This window comes from Theropithecus gelada, chromosome 7a (genome assembly GCF_003255815.1).
Source record: "Theropithecus gelada isolate Dixy chromosome 7a, Tgel_1.0, whole genome shotgun sequence".
Classification (NCBI taxonomy): domain Eukaryota; kingdom Metazoa; phylum Chordata; class Mammalia; order Primates; family Cercopithecidae; genus Theropithecus; species Theropithecus gelada.
Genome location: NC_037674.1, coordinates 54,027,543 through 54,042,802, shown reverse-complemented (window position 1 = coordinate 54,042,802; position 15,260 = coordinate 54,027,543). Strand labels below are relative to the sequence as shown.

The window sequence follows — 15,260 nt, the reverse complement described above, 5'->3', positions numbered from 1 at the left end:
TCAGGCACAGGGACAGTTGCTTCAGTCTCAATCCTTACAACCCCCAAGGAGGGAGGGACTCTTACAGGCCTATATTTCAGGAAAAGCTGCATAGCCAAGTGGTCACTAGGGTAGATTTCCCACAAATGCGACCTGAGCCAGCTCTGCCCAGGGTCAGGGCAGGGAGGAGGGGTACCTATGGTGGTGTCACTGGAGATGATCAGTCCTGTTTTCTGCATCCCGGGCTTGGGGTAGTGGGGAGCGGGGCAGCAAGCCAGCTGTCCACCCTTATAGAGAATGGGAAATGTGGATAGGAAGGGAAGTGACACACAAACAGGAAGTTTCCTGAGGGACAGAGCTCCAGGAAGAGCCAGCCTGACCTGAGGGCACAGCTGGATTGAAGAGGCCTGAAGCAGAGGATGTGGCTTCTGGCCCTCCCCTCCTTTTTGCTGATGGGGCCACAAGGAGGGGAATTGGTTTTCTCAATAGCAATTGCATGATGTCACTTGGCCAGTTAGAAAGGTGTCTGTCCTAGCACACAGCCTGTTACACATTCAGTAAGTGCTCAGTAGTGGGAGGCAGGTTCAGTCAGTCTGCCTGGGCCTCAGAATGCTCATCTGGGAAATGGGGGTGCTGACCCTTGCCTTTGGCCAGTGTCACTCCTCTCCAGCCTTGATTCCCTCCTATGCATGGATGGGAGGCACAAGGAAAGCAGGACATAGCCAGGAGCTGCAGGTGGTTGGAAGGTCCTCTTCCACCTGCTCTCAGGCAGGCACCTTGGCTGTCTCGAAGCCTAGTTCTGTAGTAGGCTGGATGAGTCTGAAGATCCAAAGGGTGCCTTCAAGTGAGCTGAGGGCTTTGCGATAACCCCTGGCATGGCCTGGGTACCAGGAAACCCACTGGTGGGCTGCCAGATGCCAGGCCCTCAGAATTTGTGCTTCCTGTCCGTGAAGAAGAGCCTCCGAAGCTTGTCAGGCTGCAAGGAAGGAGGAGATACTGGGGCCTGGGGTCACTGGACAGGGAGGGAAAGACCCAGGCTCCAAGGACCCCTCATTGACCTTGGGTTGGGGGCCCAAGCCCAGGACATGAGGCCAGGTTGGAATTCTGGTGGTTGATTCTACAAGCCTCTCCCGGTGCCTGAAATCCCACCTTCAGCTCTCCAATTTTGGATGCAGGGTTCACCCTCCTCTGGCGAAGGACAGGAGGGGAAGGAGGAGTGTAGAAAGGGTGGCGAGCCTCACCTTACCTCCCTGGAGTGCCCTGGTCTCCCCTGACCCGCAGCTGGGGGCCTCAGGATGCACTGGTGTCGAAGGTAGGGTGGGGTGAGGCTGTACCCAGGCCCACAGAGATGGGAGAGGACATGGGGCAGCCACAGGGAAAGAGCAGACATGGGATGTGGCTTCTGAGGGTCTCAGGACTGTCCACTGCTGGATCCGTGGTCCCCGGAGAGTCAGGATCTCAAAGGCTTCTATCCATGGGGTATGGGGGCACAGCCCTGTCCTGAGGGAGGAGTCGTCAGCACTTCCCGGGAAGATCTTTCCACCAGGAATCCAGCTGGAAGATCTGTGTGTGCCTGACTGAGATCAGAGGACTGGCCCCTGGGGAAAGGACTCCCAGGTTTTATTGTCTCCGGGTATAGGCAGAGTGCAGTTGGGACTGAGGGCTCCAGAGAGTTCATCTGCCTCCCTGAGAACCCTGGACCAGCCCCACTCCTGGCCACCGCTCTCCACACTCCTGGTCCCCTCTCCTCCTTACTTAGCAGACCCCTGTAGAAACCAAGAGGGAGGGGAACGGACCCCTGGTCTGCTGCAGAGAAAGTCCTTAGAAGGTCCTGGAAGCCCCCAGCTTACACCCAAATCTAGCAGCTGCCTCTCCCACCACCACCACCACCACCACAGAGATCCTCAGAATAATAGCTGTGTTCATCAAGAGCCCTCTCTGGGCTGTGTCCTGAGCAGGAGAGGATGTCTAGCACTATCCTCTGGGCACCTGCCCCTGGATACAAGCAGAGGATCAGCCCATTTTACAGATGAGGAAATGGAGGTCCCGGGTGGGGTTGCTAAACAAGAATGTAGATGCCCAGTTAAGTTTAAATTTCAGATAAACAAAGGAATAATTGTGATATTTGAGACATACTTTGAAATGGTTTTTGTTTTGGTTTGGTTTGTTTTTTTGTTTGTTTTTTTAAACACAGTCTCACTTTGTCTCCCAGACTGGAGTGCAGTGGCGCAATCTGGACTCATCACAACTTTAACCTCCCAGGTTCAAATGATCCTCCTGCTTCTGCCCCCCAAGTAGCTGAGACTACAGGCCACCATGCCTGGCAATTTTTTGTATTTTTTTGTAGAGATGGGATTTTGCCACGTTGCCCAGGCTGGTCTCAAACTCCCAAGCTCAAGCAATCCACCTGCCTCAGCCTCCCAAAGGGCTAGGATTACAGACATGAGCCACCATGCCTGGCCTCAAAAATGTTGTTTATCTGTAATTCAGGTTTAACTGGTTGTCCTGGAATTTGTCTTGCCCAAAGCTACAGGGCGAGGGAGTAGGGGCAAAGGGGCTGTTCTCCTGCACCCAGAGGCTCTGAGACCCCTGCAGAGGCTGATCTATTGTAGAGAATGCCCCTATTAGAAGAGCCTGGAAGCCCCTGTCTTACATCCAAATCTAGCAGCTGCCTCTCCCACCACCACCACCACCACCACCACCATTTCCAGGCAGATGTTAGGGCTGGAAAATTCTGTGCACTTCCAGGCAGTGTCGGTGACCTGACCTGCCTATGCCTGGGGGCTACAGGTTGTCCCCTACCACCAGGTGCTCTCTAAGGGCTGGGAGCCGCCCCATCCTGTCATGGAGCTCACCTTGTGCATCCGTCCAGTCTCCTTGCTCTTGGTTGCTGGGATCTGCTCATAGGTGTTCCCAGGCTCTGGGAGCCCTGGGGGCCCTGAGATCCTCTTGTAGCCATGGTCCATGGGCCCATGTACCCATGGGCTAGATGTGGGACTGGCCCCAGGATGTGGGGCCCTGGCTGGGTCACCCCAGCAAGCTGGGATCTGCTCATAGGTACTGCCTTCTTGGTCTGGTGTGTCCCTGGCCTCTTGCAGGGGGCCTCGTGTCCCAATGAACTCATAGATATCTGCAGAGCTGCCCTGGGAGCAGGGCTGAGCCTCTTGGCTCAGCTTTGGAAACTCTTGCCTCCAGGTAGCCCCCAGGGATCCCATGGCATTAGAACACCCCCAGGAAGTGGGAGACTCTGTGGGACCCTGGTCTGGGCTCACCCCAGAGAGGACAGGCACCAGGCCATGAGGCCTATTCTGTTCTCCATCTGAGAGTCTCCTTTGGGCCTCCCTGCCTGGGGAGTAGGCCTGGCTGCCAGCTGGAACTGGTGCATGCCTGCTGGACCCCTCTGTGCCCAAGCCTAGCCGTGCCTGGTTCATCTTCCTCAGGTCTGCATAGATGATGTCATTGGGGCCTCCAAAAGACTCTTCCAGGAGGGAGGAACTCCTCTCAGGGAGTGGGGGCACTCTGATGGGAGCCTGAGGAGACAGGGACAGAGAAACTCTTAAGGGGCGGCCCATCACTAAGATGCCCTCCAGTAAAAACTCTCTCAGATAAGCCGAGGGCCCCTGTCTTGGTTATAGTCTTCCTGCCTGTACATGCAAGGGTTGGATACATGACACTCAGGGTCCCTTCCAGCTCTCATGCTCTAGGACTTGTTCTTTTTTTTGTTTGTTTTTTAAGATGGAGTCTCGCTGTGTTGCCCAGGCTAGAGTGCAGTGGTGCGATCTTGCCTCACTGCAACCTCTGCCTCCCAGGTTCCAGCTATTCTCCCACCTCAGCCTCCTGAGTAGCTGGGATTACGGGCTCCCACCATCATGCCCAGCTAATTTTTGTATTTTTATAGAGACGGGGTTTCCTAATGTTGGCCAGGCAGGTCTCAAACTCCTGACCTCAGGTGATCCACCCGTCTCGGCCTCCCAAAGTGCTGGGATTACAGGTGTGAGCCACCACACTCGGCCTAGGACTCGTACTTTACCTTGGCATTCAAAGCTTTGGGTCACCAGCTCTACCTCCCACCCAATTTTTCCCTCCCCTCCTCCCACCTCCTCCCACCTCCATTGTGGTCCACTGTTCCCTCCGTGCCCCCAAACCCACTCACTGCTGTATTTCCCTTCAGAATGGTCCATCTCCAAGTCCCATCACTCATTTAACAAATATTTAGTGAGCACCAACTATGTGCCAGACACTGTCCTAGGTGCCAAGGACTCTGGTGAGCAAGACTAACTCTTGGGAATTTATATTCTAATCTGGGAGATGGGCAGCATACTGCTGTGCTGTGTAGCACAATATGGTTGGATGTGCTATATGATGGGCGAATATATCACAAGACAACGGAGTGTGGGGGCATGATCAGTGCTACAAAGAACGAAGCAGGGTCATGGGATAGAGAGAATGGCAGGTGGGGAAGGCAACATTTTCTGTCATAGGTGGGCCTTTCTGAGGTGGTGATATTTAAGAAAAGAATGGAATGCAGTTAGAGTGTAAGTCATGCGGGTATCTTGTAGGAAGAGCATTCCAGGCAGACAGTAGAGCCAGTGCAGAGGCCCTGAGGTGGGAGCAAGGTTGGTATGTTCAAGGATGATCTAGAAGGCCAAAGAAGTCAGAGAAAAGGCCTCACTGAAGCCTCCAGTGAAGAAGCAGGGGGTAGCAGGGCATCTGGTGAGGCTCTTGTGGGCCCTGGTGAAGTGTTTAGGTTTTATTCTAAATATGAGGAAAAGCCGTTGGCATGCTGTGATCTGATATAAAGAAAAATCTTTTGGCCAGGCACGGTGGCTCACGCTTGTAATCCTAGCACTTTGGGAGCCGAGGCAGGCAGATCACCTGAGGTCAAGAGTTTGAGACCAGCCTGGCCAACATGGCGAAACCCTGTCTCTACTAAAAATACAAAAAAAAAAAAAAAAAAAAAAAAATTAGTCGGGCATGGTGGCGTGCACCTGTAATCCCAGCTACTCAGGAGGCTGAGGCAGGGGAATCACTTGGATCCAGGAGGCAGAGATTGCAGTGATCTAAGATGGTGCCACTGCACTCTAGTCTGGGTAACAGAGTGAGACTCTGTCTCAAAAATAAAAGTAAAAAAGGCTGGGCACAGTGGCTCATGCCTGGAATCCCAACACTTTAGCCAAGGCGGGCAGATCACTTGAGGTCAAGTGTTCAAGACCAGCCTGGCCAATATGTTGAAACCCTGTTGCTACTAAAAATACAAAAATTAGCCAGATGTGGTGGCAGGTGCCTGTAATCCCAGCTCCTCGAGAGGCTGAGGCAGGAGAATCACTTGAACCCAGGAGGCAGCGGAGATTGCAGTGAGCCGAGATTGCACCATTGCACTCCAGCCTGGGCAATGCAGCGAGACTCCATCTCAAAAACAAAAACAAAAACGAACAGAAACAAACAAACAAATAAAAAAAAAAGAAAAGAAAAAAAAATCTTTCTGAGTCCATGGGGTGCTATGGAGAAGAATAAAATATTGACTCACAGGCACCCCACACTACAGCTTACTAAGGGATGTTCAGGCATTTCATATCCGTTTTCTCATTCAAGCTTCACAAGAACCTCAGGCATGGTAAACTGAGGCTCAGAGAAATTATGTGACTCGCCTAGAGCCACATCGCTAGAAAATGGCCAAGCCAAGGCTTGAACCAAATCTAACTAGCCAGAGGCAGGCAATGGCACGGGTGAACCCTGGGTGATTCCAAGATGAGTCTGCACCTCTGGGCCTGGCTCACCCTCTACAGCCGGAGGGAGTGGCTGGCCTGGCCTCAGGGTCTGACTAGGAGCATGGCACCCACATCCCTGCTCTGGCAACCCTGACTCTAGGTGGCCCATGCTTCTCACCTCCATGCTTTCCTCCTGGGAGAGGTTCCGGGGACTCACATCCAGACTCTTCTCTGCATGGAGGAAGGAGACCTGGGGCTTTGGAGATGAGCGGGGGCTGGTGGCCTTGTCTGGGACCACTGTGGGGGATACCATGGCAGGCAGGTTTTCTGGGTCCACGATGGTCTGGTGGAGGCCCCGGGTGATGGCATCATACATATCATTGTCCTCTGGCTGGGGGTATGGGGATACACCAGGCATGTGGTCACACAGGCCCAGCCAGTCTCCAGAGCCTACCTGAGACTGCTGGTAAGAGACTGCAACATTCCCACTGGGTTCCTGACCTCAGGTAAGACATCGCCACAGTCTCCCTTTTTCCAATAAGGATCATGACCCCACACCGAGTGCCCCTGGATGATAGTAAATAGGGAGGGCTTGAAAAGGGGTATGCCTGAGTGATGGATACCCCAGGCCTGGGCTCCCTGCCCAGCCACCTTCACCCTGGGGAAGTGGGGCGCCTACCCGGGGGCAGGCAGCAGTCAGCATCTCTCCGAAGGGCTCAAGCGGTGCCTCCTGGTAATGGTGCACAAGCTCAGCCAGGGTGCTGTGGCTCTGGGTGTCTCCTGAGATGATGTAACGCCGGTTTTGAAGCTGGTTGATGACAAAATGTCGGCAACGATTGCTGCCCCTGCAACACAAGGCAGCCCAGCCTTGGCCCACGGTCTGAGCTCTGTGCCTGGGTGCAGGAGAGGGGTCCCAGCTCTTGATCCAGAACAGACCTGCCTGACCTGGGACCACTGTACCCCACTTGGAGCCACGGTGTGTTCGTCAGGAAGCTACGGAGAGATTTTCAAACCATGAAGCCCTGGGATCTTGGGAAGTACCTAAGCCTGCTCTGGTGGAGTCAGGGAAGGCACAGCTGCGACTGGAGTGAGGCAAGTGAGGCACTCATCTTGGGTGTGAAATTTACAGGGGCACCAAAAAACTCAATCAAGAAAACTAATAATGCAGTATTTTAGAAAATCAAAATATATGAAAAAAAAATCCACAATGAACAAAACACCAAAGTTTTAAATAAAGACAGGATCCAACCCTACACCTGTACAACTCAACCTCCCCCTACTCCCCACCCTGCTGCAATGATGGAGTTCCAGCTCCCACTCCCTCTTCGGCCTGTAAAGTCCCACCCTAAAATCTCACCCTCTTCATCTTCCTTTTTCCTTGAAAAATAACATCTACACAATGATGTGCATACATCATAAATGTGCAGTTTGATGAATTTCCACATAGGAACCCTCCCATGTAACTGCCACTCAGATCAAGATATAAAACCTTTCCAGCCCCCAGAAGACCTACTTGCACTCCCGTCCAGTCAAATGCCCCCCAAAGGTAGCCACCATTCTGACGCCTATCAGCATAGATTAGTCTAGCCCATTAGAGAACTTCTATAATACGTCTCTTGTGTCTAGCACCTTTCACTCAACATTGTATCTTGGAGATTGATTCATGTCCAAGTAGAATTAGTTTCTTTTTTTTTCTCATTTATATGTAGTATTCTAATTAACGAAAAATCCACCACGTACCTATTCTGTTGACAGACATTTAGGTTGTTTCCAGATCTGGGCTGTTATAAATAAAGTTGCTGTGAGCATTCTTGTACATATCTTTTGGTGAATATGTACTCATTTCCGATGAGAATATACCAAGGAATAGAGTTGATGGGTCATGGGTACACCTGTATTTGGCTTTAGTAAATCATGCCAAATTGCTTTCTAAAATTATTGCAATGGGCTGGGCACAGTGGCTCATGCCTATAATCCCAGCACTTTGAGAGGCCCAGGCAGGCAGATCACTTGAGGTCAGGAGTTCAAGACAAGCTTGATCAATATGGTGAAACTCCATCTTTACTAAAAATTTAAAAAACAAACAAACAAAAAAATAGCTGGTGTGTGGTGGTTGCCTGTAATCCCAGTTACTTGGGAGGCTGAGGTAGGAGAATTGCTTGAACCTGGGAGGCGGAGGTTGCAGTGGGCCGAGATCGTGCCATTGCACTCCAGCTGGGTGACAAGAGTGAAACTCCATCTCAAATATAAAATAAAATTATTGCAATGTATGAGAGCTCCAGTTGTTCCACATATTCTGTCTTTCCATTATAGCCATCCAATGTGGCTTTAATTTGTGTTTCCCTGACAGCTAATGATGCTGAACATGGGCCTTCTGGGTTTTTCTTTTTGGTAAAGTGCTCAGTTCTTTTGCTTTTATTTATCAAATTATCTGTTTTTGTCTTATTTATTTGTAGGAGTTCTTTATATATTCTGGATTTGAGTCCTTTGTTAGATATTTGTATTCTAATAGATAACTTATTCAAGACTGCACACTGATCTTTTTCTTCTCTTAATAATATCTTTTAATTATAAAAATTCTTAATTTTGGCTAGGTGCGGTGGCTCACGCCTGTAATCCCAGCACTTTGGGAGGCCGAGGCAGGTGGATCACCCAAGATCAGGAGATAGAGACCAGTCTGACCAATATGGTGAAACCCCGTCTCTACTAAAAATACAAAAATTAGCTGGATATGGTGGCGTGTGCCTGTAGTCCCAGCTAGTTGGGAGCTGAGACAGGAGAATTGCTTGAACCCGGGAGGCAAAGGTGGCAGTGAGCAGAGATCGCACCACTGCACTCCAGCCTGGGCAGGAGAGTGAGACTCTGTCGCAGATAAATAAATAAATTTTTAAAAATTCTTAATTTTAAGGAAATCATATTAATCACTCTTTTAAGATTAGTGCTTTTTGTGTCCTGTTTAAAAAATCTTGGCCTCTCATTTTCAAAGGTATTTTCATTTACCTATGACAATGTTTTTCTGTTTTCTTCTAGAAATGGTATTGTTTTGCTTTTCTTTCTTGGATCTACAATCCATCTAGAATTAATTAATGTTTGTGTATGGTATGAGGTAGCAGTAATTGTCTTCCATTTAGATATCCAATTGCTCCTGCACCAATTATTGAAAAAGCAAGCCTTTCCCCCACAGAATTGCAGTGATGCCTCTGTTGCAAATCAGGTAACCAAACATTTGGGACTGTTTTGGGACTCTTTTCTGTTCCCTTTTTCTATTTGTATACCTTTGAGCGGTCCCACTTTGGTCTCTTTTATAAGTTAGTATTCTCCCTAAGATCTTATTTGGGAAGAAACAAAACAAAAGAAAAAAATCCCCAAAGCTCAAAAGACATTTGAAAACTACTGAGTTAGTATATTTCAAAATGCCTAGCACAGTGTCTGGCACATACAATAAAAATATTTTGACGACGACTAACATTTATTTAAAGTCCTTACTGCATTATATGCATTGTGCCAAGCACTTTTAAATGTATCAACTGATTGCACACTTTCATCAATCCTATGAAGCAGGGACTATCATATTCCCATTTTACAAATGAGGAAACGGGGGAACAGACAAGCAAAGTAACTTGCTCAAGGTCAGCGTTTGAACTGGGGCAGTCTGAATATGTGACAATTTTGAATCAGAATCTGAAGACTTTTAAGTTTACCCTGGAGCCCTGGCCTCCCTCCCTACTTAGAGAAATCTTCTTACCTCCTCTGAATTTCCCCTTCCAACCGACCTACTCTTGGGACAAGATTCGACATCACCATCTCTGCCTTTGTCCTGGCTACCTTGTCTCTTTCTCTCTATCCCCACTACCCTATCCTAGCCCAGACCTCATTATCTCACATTCAGGCAATTGCAGGAGTCCCCAGTGCCCCCACACCTCCAGCTCGGACTTCCAGTCCTCTCTCCATAGGCTGCCTAAAGGACCTATGCAAATACAGCAAACTAGATCATCCTTCAGGGTCTACAGACTTAGCTAGGCATCCAAGGCCATTCTAAGCTTCTCCCACCCTCCCCTCCAGGCATTCCTCCAAAGGAACCAAGTGTTCTGCTGCACCCAGCAACCTGCAGCTCCCCCAGCACCCTTGTCTTTCATGCCTCTGTACTTTTGCACATGGCATTCCATCTACCAGAGATGCCCTCCTAAACCCCAACCACACCCTCCTTTCTGCCTAGCAACTTGTATTCTTTCTTCTATCCTAGGCTCAAAGTTCACCTCTGTGAAGCCTCCTCCAACCCCCACTCACCTCCTTTGAAGGCTGTGGCTTCATCCGTAGCATACGGCCAGTGCTGCTCAGGAAGTGTCTGCTGAGCATGTGATGGATGAATGAAGGAGTCAGGAGTCAGGACCCAGGGAAATCTAGGCAATTTGGGCCAGTGGGGCCTCTGCACTAATCTGCAAGGCTAGGTTATGGTAGGCTGAGCTTGCTTGCCCAGAGGGCTTCCCCTTACCTGTAGGACAAGATGTAGCCGGTGGCTCGGCCACTGAGGCGGATGAGGAAGGAACCAAGAGCTCTGTCCCTGAGTAGCTGCTCCGTCTGCCTGGGCAGAGGACAAGCCATTAGCTGGGGTCTGTGCCCTAACAGCAGCAGGTACAGCCTGACTTAGGCCTCTCTTGGAATCCCTGCCGGCCATGCCTTTGGGTTCCAGACCTCCAACCCTTTATAGAGGAGCCACTCAGACCTATGGATTGGTCTGTGGCCTGTCAGGGCTCAGTATGTGGTCTATCTGGGCCCAAATGATTAAGTTCAAGACTGTCTGGGGCTGGGTCAGGGTCTGAAGTCATATGCACCCCCCGACTCCCCACTGCAGCCTCACTAGCAGGCACACTGGTTGCTGACCCTGGCCACCCACTCTCCACCTGGATGGTTGTGTAGCAAGAATAAATCCACACAGCTGGAGATGTTGAGGTTTAGTGGGGGGTCCCTCCCTCAGAACCACTGTGTACAGTACTACAGGATGTGCACTACACACGAGCTTCTGCAGGGAGAAGATGCCGCTATGTCTGAAGCAGCTAAAAGGGACTCATTCCTCTTCCTGTCCCCTTCAATCCCAGGCAGCTACAGAGATTTTCCAAATGGTGCCAAATATTTTGGAGGCATGGTGAAAAGTTCCACCTGTCTTGTGGTTTGGCAGTACATAGACCAGATACATATTCCCTCACTCAGTTACTCACCAAATACTGAGTGCCTGCTCTATGCAGCTAAATCATTTGCAGGGCCAGGTGCTAAATGAAAACATGGGGCCCCTGGTTCGAAATGATTTAGAATATCAAGACAGTGACAGCAGAGTATTAAATCAAATGTGGAGCCCTTTTGACCCTGTGCTGTTGCACAAGTCAGTGCCCATAAAGCTGGCCCTGGCTCTGTGCAGGTGCTGTGCCAGGACGTAAGAACTGGCTGGATTTGTCATTCCTTCATCAGGTGTTTTGGTTGCTTGGAGACCCAGCCCATATAGAAAGCCAAACCTCTATCTTGGCCTTTATACCTAGGGTAACCGTGCATCCAGGTTTTCCTGGGATGGCCCCATTTATGACAGTTCTCCTAGCTTAGTTATTAATAGTGTTCTGGTTTGGACGATACATGATATGGTCCCCTAGTTACTCATCAAGTCACGCCTGGCCCTCTTTCTGTCCTCTGGCAGCCTGGCAGCCCCAGCCATCCTCAACTTGTACTAAAGTAGAGGCCGTTGCCCTCCCCGACTCTGCCTATAGAAGCCACCACCAGAGGACATGGTGCTCCTCAGTCTGTTCCCCTGCCCCCCGCCTCCAAGGGCCCCTGCCTAGCCCAGGGAAAGGACAGGAACCAGTCTGATCCATAGTTCCCAGACCATTTTCTCAGCCCCGAGGGGCTGTGGGCTATGAGGGACCTGTGGGCAGAAGCAGCCTTACTTGCGGGTGATGAATCCATGAAACCAGGGAGGCAGGGCACCGTTCTGCAGAATGAAGGGGGCCTGTGTCTCCATGAACCACTTCAGGGCAAGCTCCTGGAGCTCAGCCAGGGCCTGGCTGTCCCCTGCCCCCTCAGGATCTCTCCCCAGGCTGAGCTGCTTTAGGCTGTCCTCCATGCTGGCGAGCACCGGAGTGGAAGCAGAGCGCAGCCAGCGCACATGCCTCTATATCTGCGTGTGCTCTGGCTCATTTGCCTGAGCCCATGCCCTACCCAAGGACCCGTAGCACACAGCAGCCCTATTGTCACCTCTGGGTTGGTGGTTGGTTCTCTCCTCTGATGCTTTGGGGTGGGGCACTTTGGCTGGCTGCAGACATCGGGGAAGCAGCCTGAGAGGGGATAGGGAAGGCCCTCCGTGGCTTCCTGGCCAGCAGATGGGCTACCTCACTGGGTTTGGCCATGTTCCCCACAACCTCTGGTCTTTGTCACAACTAAAGATCGGACCCTGGCAAAAGTCCACAATACTGCCCCTGGGAGCAAAGCAGTGGATTTACATTCTAGGTAGCCTTCCTTCATGGAAGCTATTTTTATTTTGATGGAGAAGTTCTGTGCTAACGAAGTCTTCCTTCCACTCAAGATTTATTGAGTCCCTACTGTGTGCCATGTAAATCTGGGCCCTGGGAATAAAGCAGTGAATAAAACAGCACTTTGCCCTCATGGCACATACATTCTAGAGGGAGACAAATATATGTATAGAATATAGAGTCAGATGGAACAAGCACTCCAAGACAAAGGCAGAAGAACAAGAGAGCCCATGGGCTACGTTATGCAGATAGAGAGTCAGGGGTCAGGGTCAGCCTTGTCCAGGAGGTGACATTGGAACAGTGAAGGAGGAAGCCAAGCAGGCACCTGGCAGAGTGGACCCTCATCAGCAGGGGGAAGCACGCGCAAAGATGAGGAGGTGGGACTTTGTTGCAGATTTTGAAGAACAACCAGAAGCTCATGTCGTTTTAACAGAGAGGGGACTTTGGAGTAGATGGGTTCCCTGGAAAGGCAGGGATAGGCCTCTGGTAGGAAGCTTTGGAGCAGTTAGGGCAATGGGACCATTTGTTCACACAAACATCCCTGAGTCTCTAATGTGTTTCTGAGTTTCCTGGCAGAAACCCAGGCTGGATGGATGGTGAGGCAGCAGATGGTGCAGTCAGCCTCAAAGATCTTGATGAGACTCCCACTTCCACCGCACACTGACATGAGACCACCCTGGGCAAGTAGCTGGGACTTACGTGGGGTCTCAAGAAACTTATTCAATTGTTGCAGAGAACTAATTTGCTCATCTGTAAAATGGGCATGAGACAAAGCTATTTTCTAGACTCTAGGGTCATCATGAGGACTAAGTGAGAGAGCATAATGGTTTACAATGAAGGCGCATGTATATAAGATAAAAAATAGGATGCAGGTACTGCTACAGTATGACTAAAGTGATTTGTTGTCATTTCCCCTGCTTAAAGCACTTGATACGTAACTATCTCTGTCTAACTCCATTCCACAGTAAGAGATGCTTGGTTTCATTTTTCCTTGAGGCCAGACCTGTAATACCAGCACTTTAGGAGGGCAAGGTGAGAGGATCAGTTGAGGCCAGAAGTTCATGGCCAGCCTGGGCAACACAGCAAGACCTTTTTCTAAAAAGGAAAAGGCAACCGGGCGCAGTGGCCACGCCTCTAATCCCAGCACTTTGGGAGGCCGAGGTGGGTGGATCATGAGGTCAGGAGATTGAGACCATCCTGGCTAACACAGTGAAAACCCATCTATACTACAAATACAAAAAATTAGCCAGGCGTGGTGGTGGGCACCTGTAGTCCCAGCTACTCGGGAGGTTGAGGCGGGAGAATGGCGTGAACCTGTGGGGTGGAGCTTGCAGTGAGCCGAGACCGCACCACTGCACTCCAGTCTGGGCAACAGAGCAAGAATCCGTCTCAAAAATAAATAAGTAAATAAATAAATAAAAACAAGGAAAAAAAAAAGAAAAAGGCAGAACTAATCCAATAGCAATAGAAGTTAAGATAGTGATTACCTTGGGGACTGGATGGGGAGCGAAAAGCTGCTGGTGCTGACAGTGTTCTATTTCTTTTTTTCTTTTTTTTTTTTTTGAGACGGAGTCTCGCTCTGTTGCCCAGGCTGGAGTGCAGTGGCCGGATCTCAGCTCACTGCAAGCTCCGCCTCCTGGGTTTACGCCATTCTCCTGCCTCAGCCTTCCGAGTAGCTGGGACTACAGGCGCCCCCACCTCGCCCGGCTAGTTTTTTGTATTTTTTAGTAGAGACGGGGTTTCACCATGTTAGCCAGGATGGTCTCGATCTCCTGACCTTGTGATCCGCCCGTCTCGGCCTCCCAAAGTGCTGGGATTACAGGCTTGAGCCACCGCGCCCCGCCGACAGTGTTCTATTTCTTGTTCCGGTTGGTGGGTTGAGTGAGTGTGGATTGAGTGAGTTGAATGAGAGTGCTTACAGTGTGAAGATTCACTGGCTCTGCACTCATGGTTTACGCATTTTTCGATGTCTATGTTCTACTTCAATAAAAAAGTTTTAAAAAATGAGGGTGTTACAGCCAGATTTCCTTGGTTCAAATTCCAGCTTACTAGCTATGTGACGTTAATCAAACGATCTAACTTGTCCTGCTGTTAGGAAGGTCAGATGAGTTAAATCCTTAGAATAGTGTGTGGAATAACATAGTGACCAGGATTAGCTATTAATTTGATGATGATGATGATGGTGGTGGTGGTGGTGGTGGTGGTGGTGGTGGTGGTGGTGGTGGTGGTGGTGATGCAAGATTCTGAAATACAGAAGGTCCACTCCTGTTGATAATTATTATTATTATTATTACAACATCATCAGGGTTATCTGAAATCAAGATAAAAATGCCTGTGAGGGTGTGTGTGAGGCTTATAGTTTAGAGAACAGGCAAGGGCATGAGGCAAACCTGTGACCTCAACCTGGGCAGCTCTTTCTCATCTCTTTTATTTACTTATTTATTTATTCATTTATTTATTTAGAGACAGAGTCTCGCTCTGTCGCCCAGGCTGGAGTGCAGTGGCACGATCTTGGTTCACTGCAACCTCTGCCTTCCAGGTTCGAGTGATTCTCCTGCCTCAGCTTCCTGAGTAGCTGGGACTACAGGCGTGTGCCACCACGCCCAGCTAATTTTTTGTATTTTTAGTAGAGACAGGGTTTCACTGTGTTAGCCAGGATGGTCTCGATCTCCTGAGCTCTTTCTCATCTCTCAGCCACATTTTCCACATCCATGAAAAGGGTAACCATACTTAGCTCACCTGGGGATGGGGTGAAATACTACAGATAGTGCTTTTCTCACAAGGACAAGCACATAGGCACATAGTAAGCGTTCTTGGAGGGCCTACTACTGGGAACATCACTTTTATAAACCATTAATTCCCACCTTGACACTGGAGGAGTCAACTCTTTGCCAGGGGACATCCTAAGGGAACTATCATTTGCATACTTGCTAATTGGTCTTCCCTGTCACAAACATAAGCCAGGGATATAATGGCATTAGAACGGAAATCCCAGGCCTGGGCTAACGAGGACTGGAACTCTTTAACATGGGAAAGGGGGCTGGGCATGATGGCTCACGCC

The 15,260-nt window shown here is 49.9% G+C and overlaps 1 protein-coding gene across 1 annotated transcript; it reads right to left on the bottom strand.

Annotated features, from left to right (window-relative positions):
• Positions 1-362: 362 nt before the first annotated feature.
• On the bottom strand, positions 363-11,793 carry SH2D7 (SH2 domain containing 7). Its single transcript, XM_025389563.1, has 6 exons — positions 11,618-11,793; positions 10,180-10,269; positions 6,367-6,532; positions 5,866-6,078; positions 2,835-3,509; positions 363-955 (listed from the first exon to the last, which is right to left on the bottom strand). The coding sequence occupies exons 1-6, from the start codon at positions 11,791-11,793 to the stop codon at positions 905-907; spliced, it is 1,371 nt and encodes a 456-aa protein (XP_025245348.1). The 3' UTR covers positions 363-904.
• Positions 11,794-15,260: the final 3,467 nt, after the last annotated feature.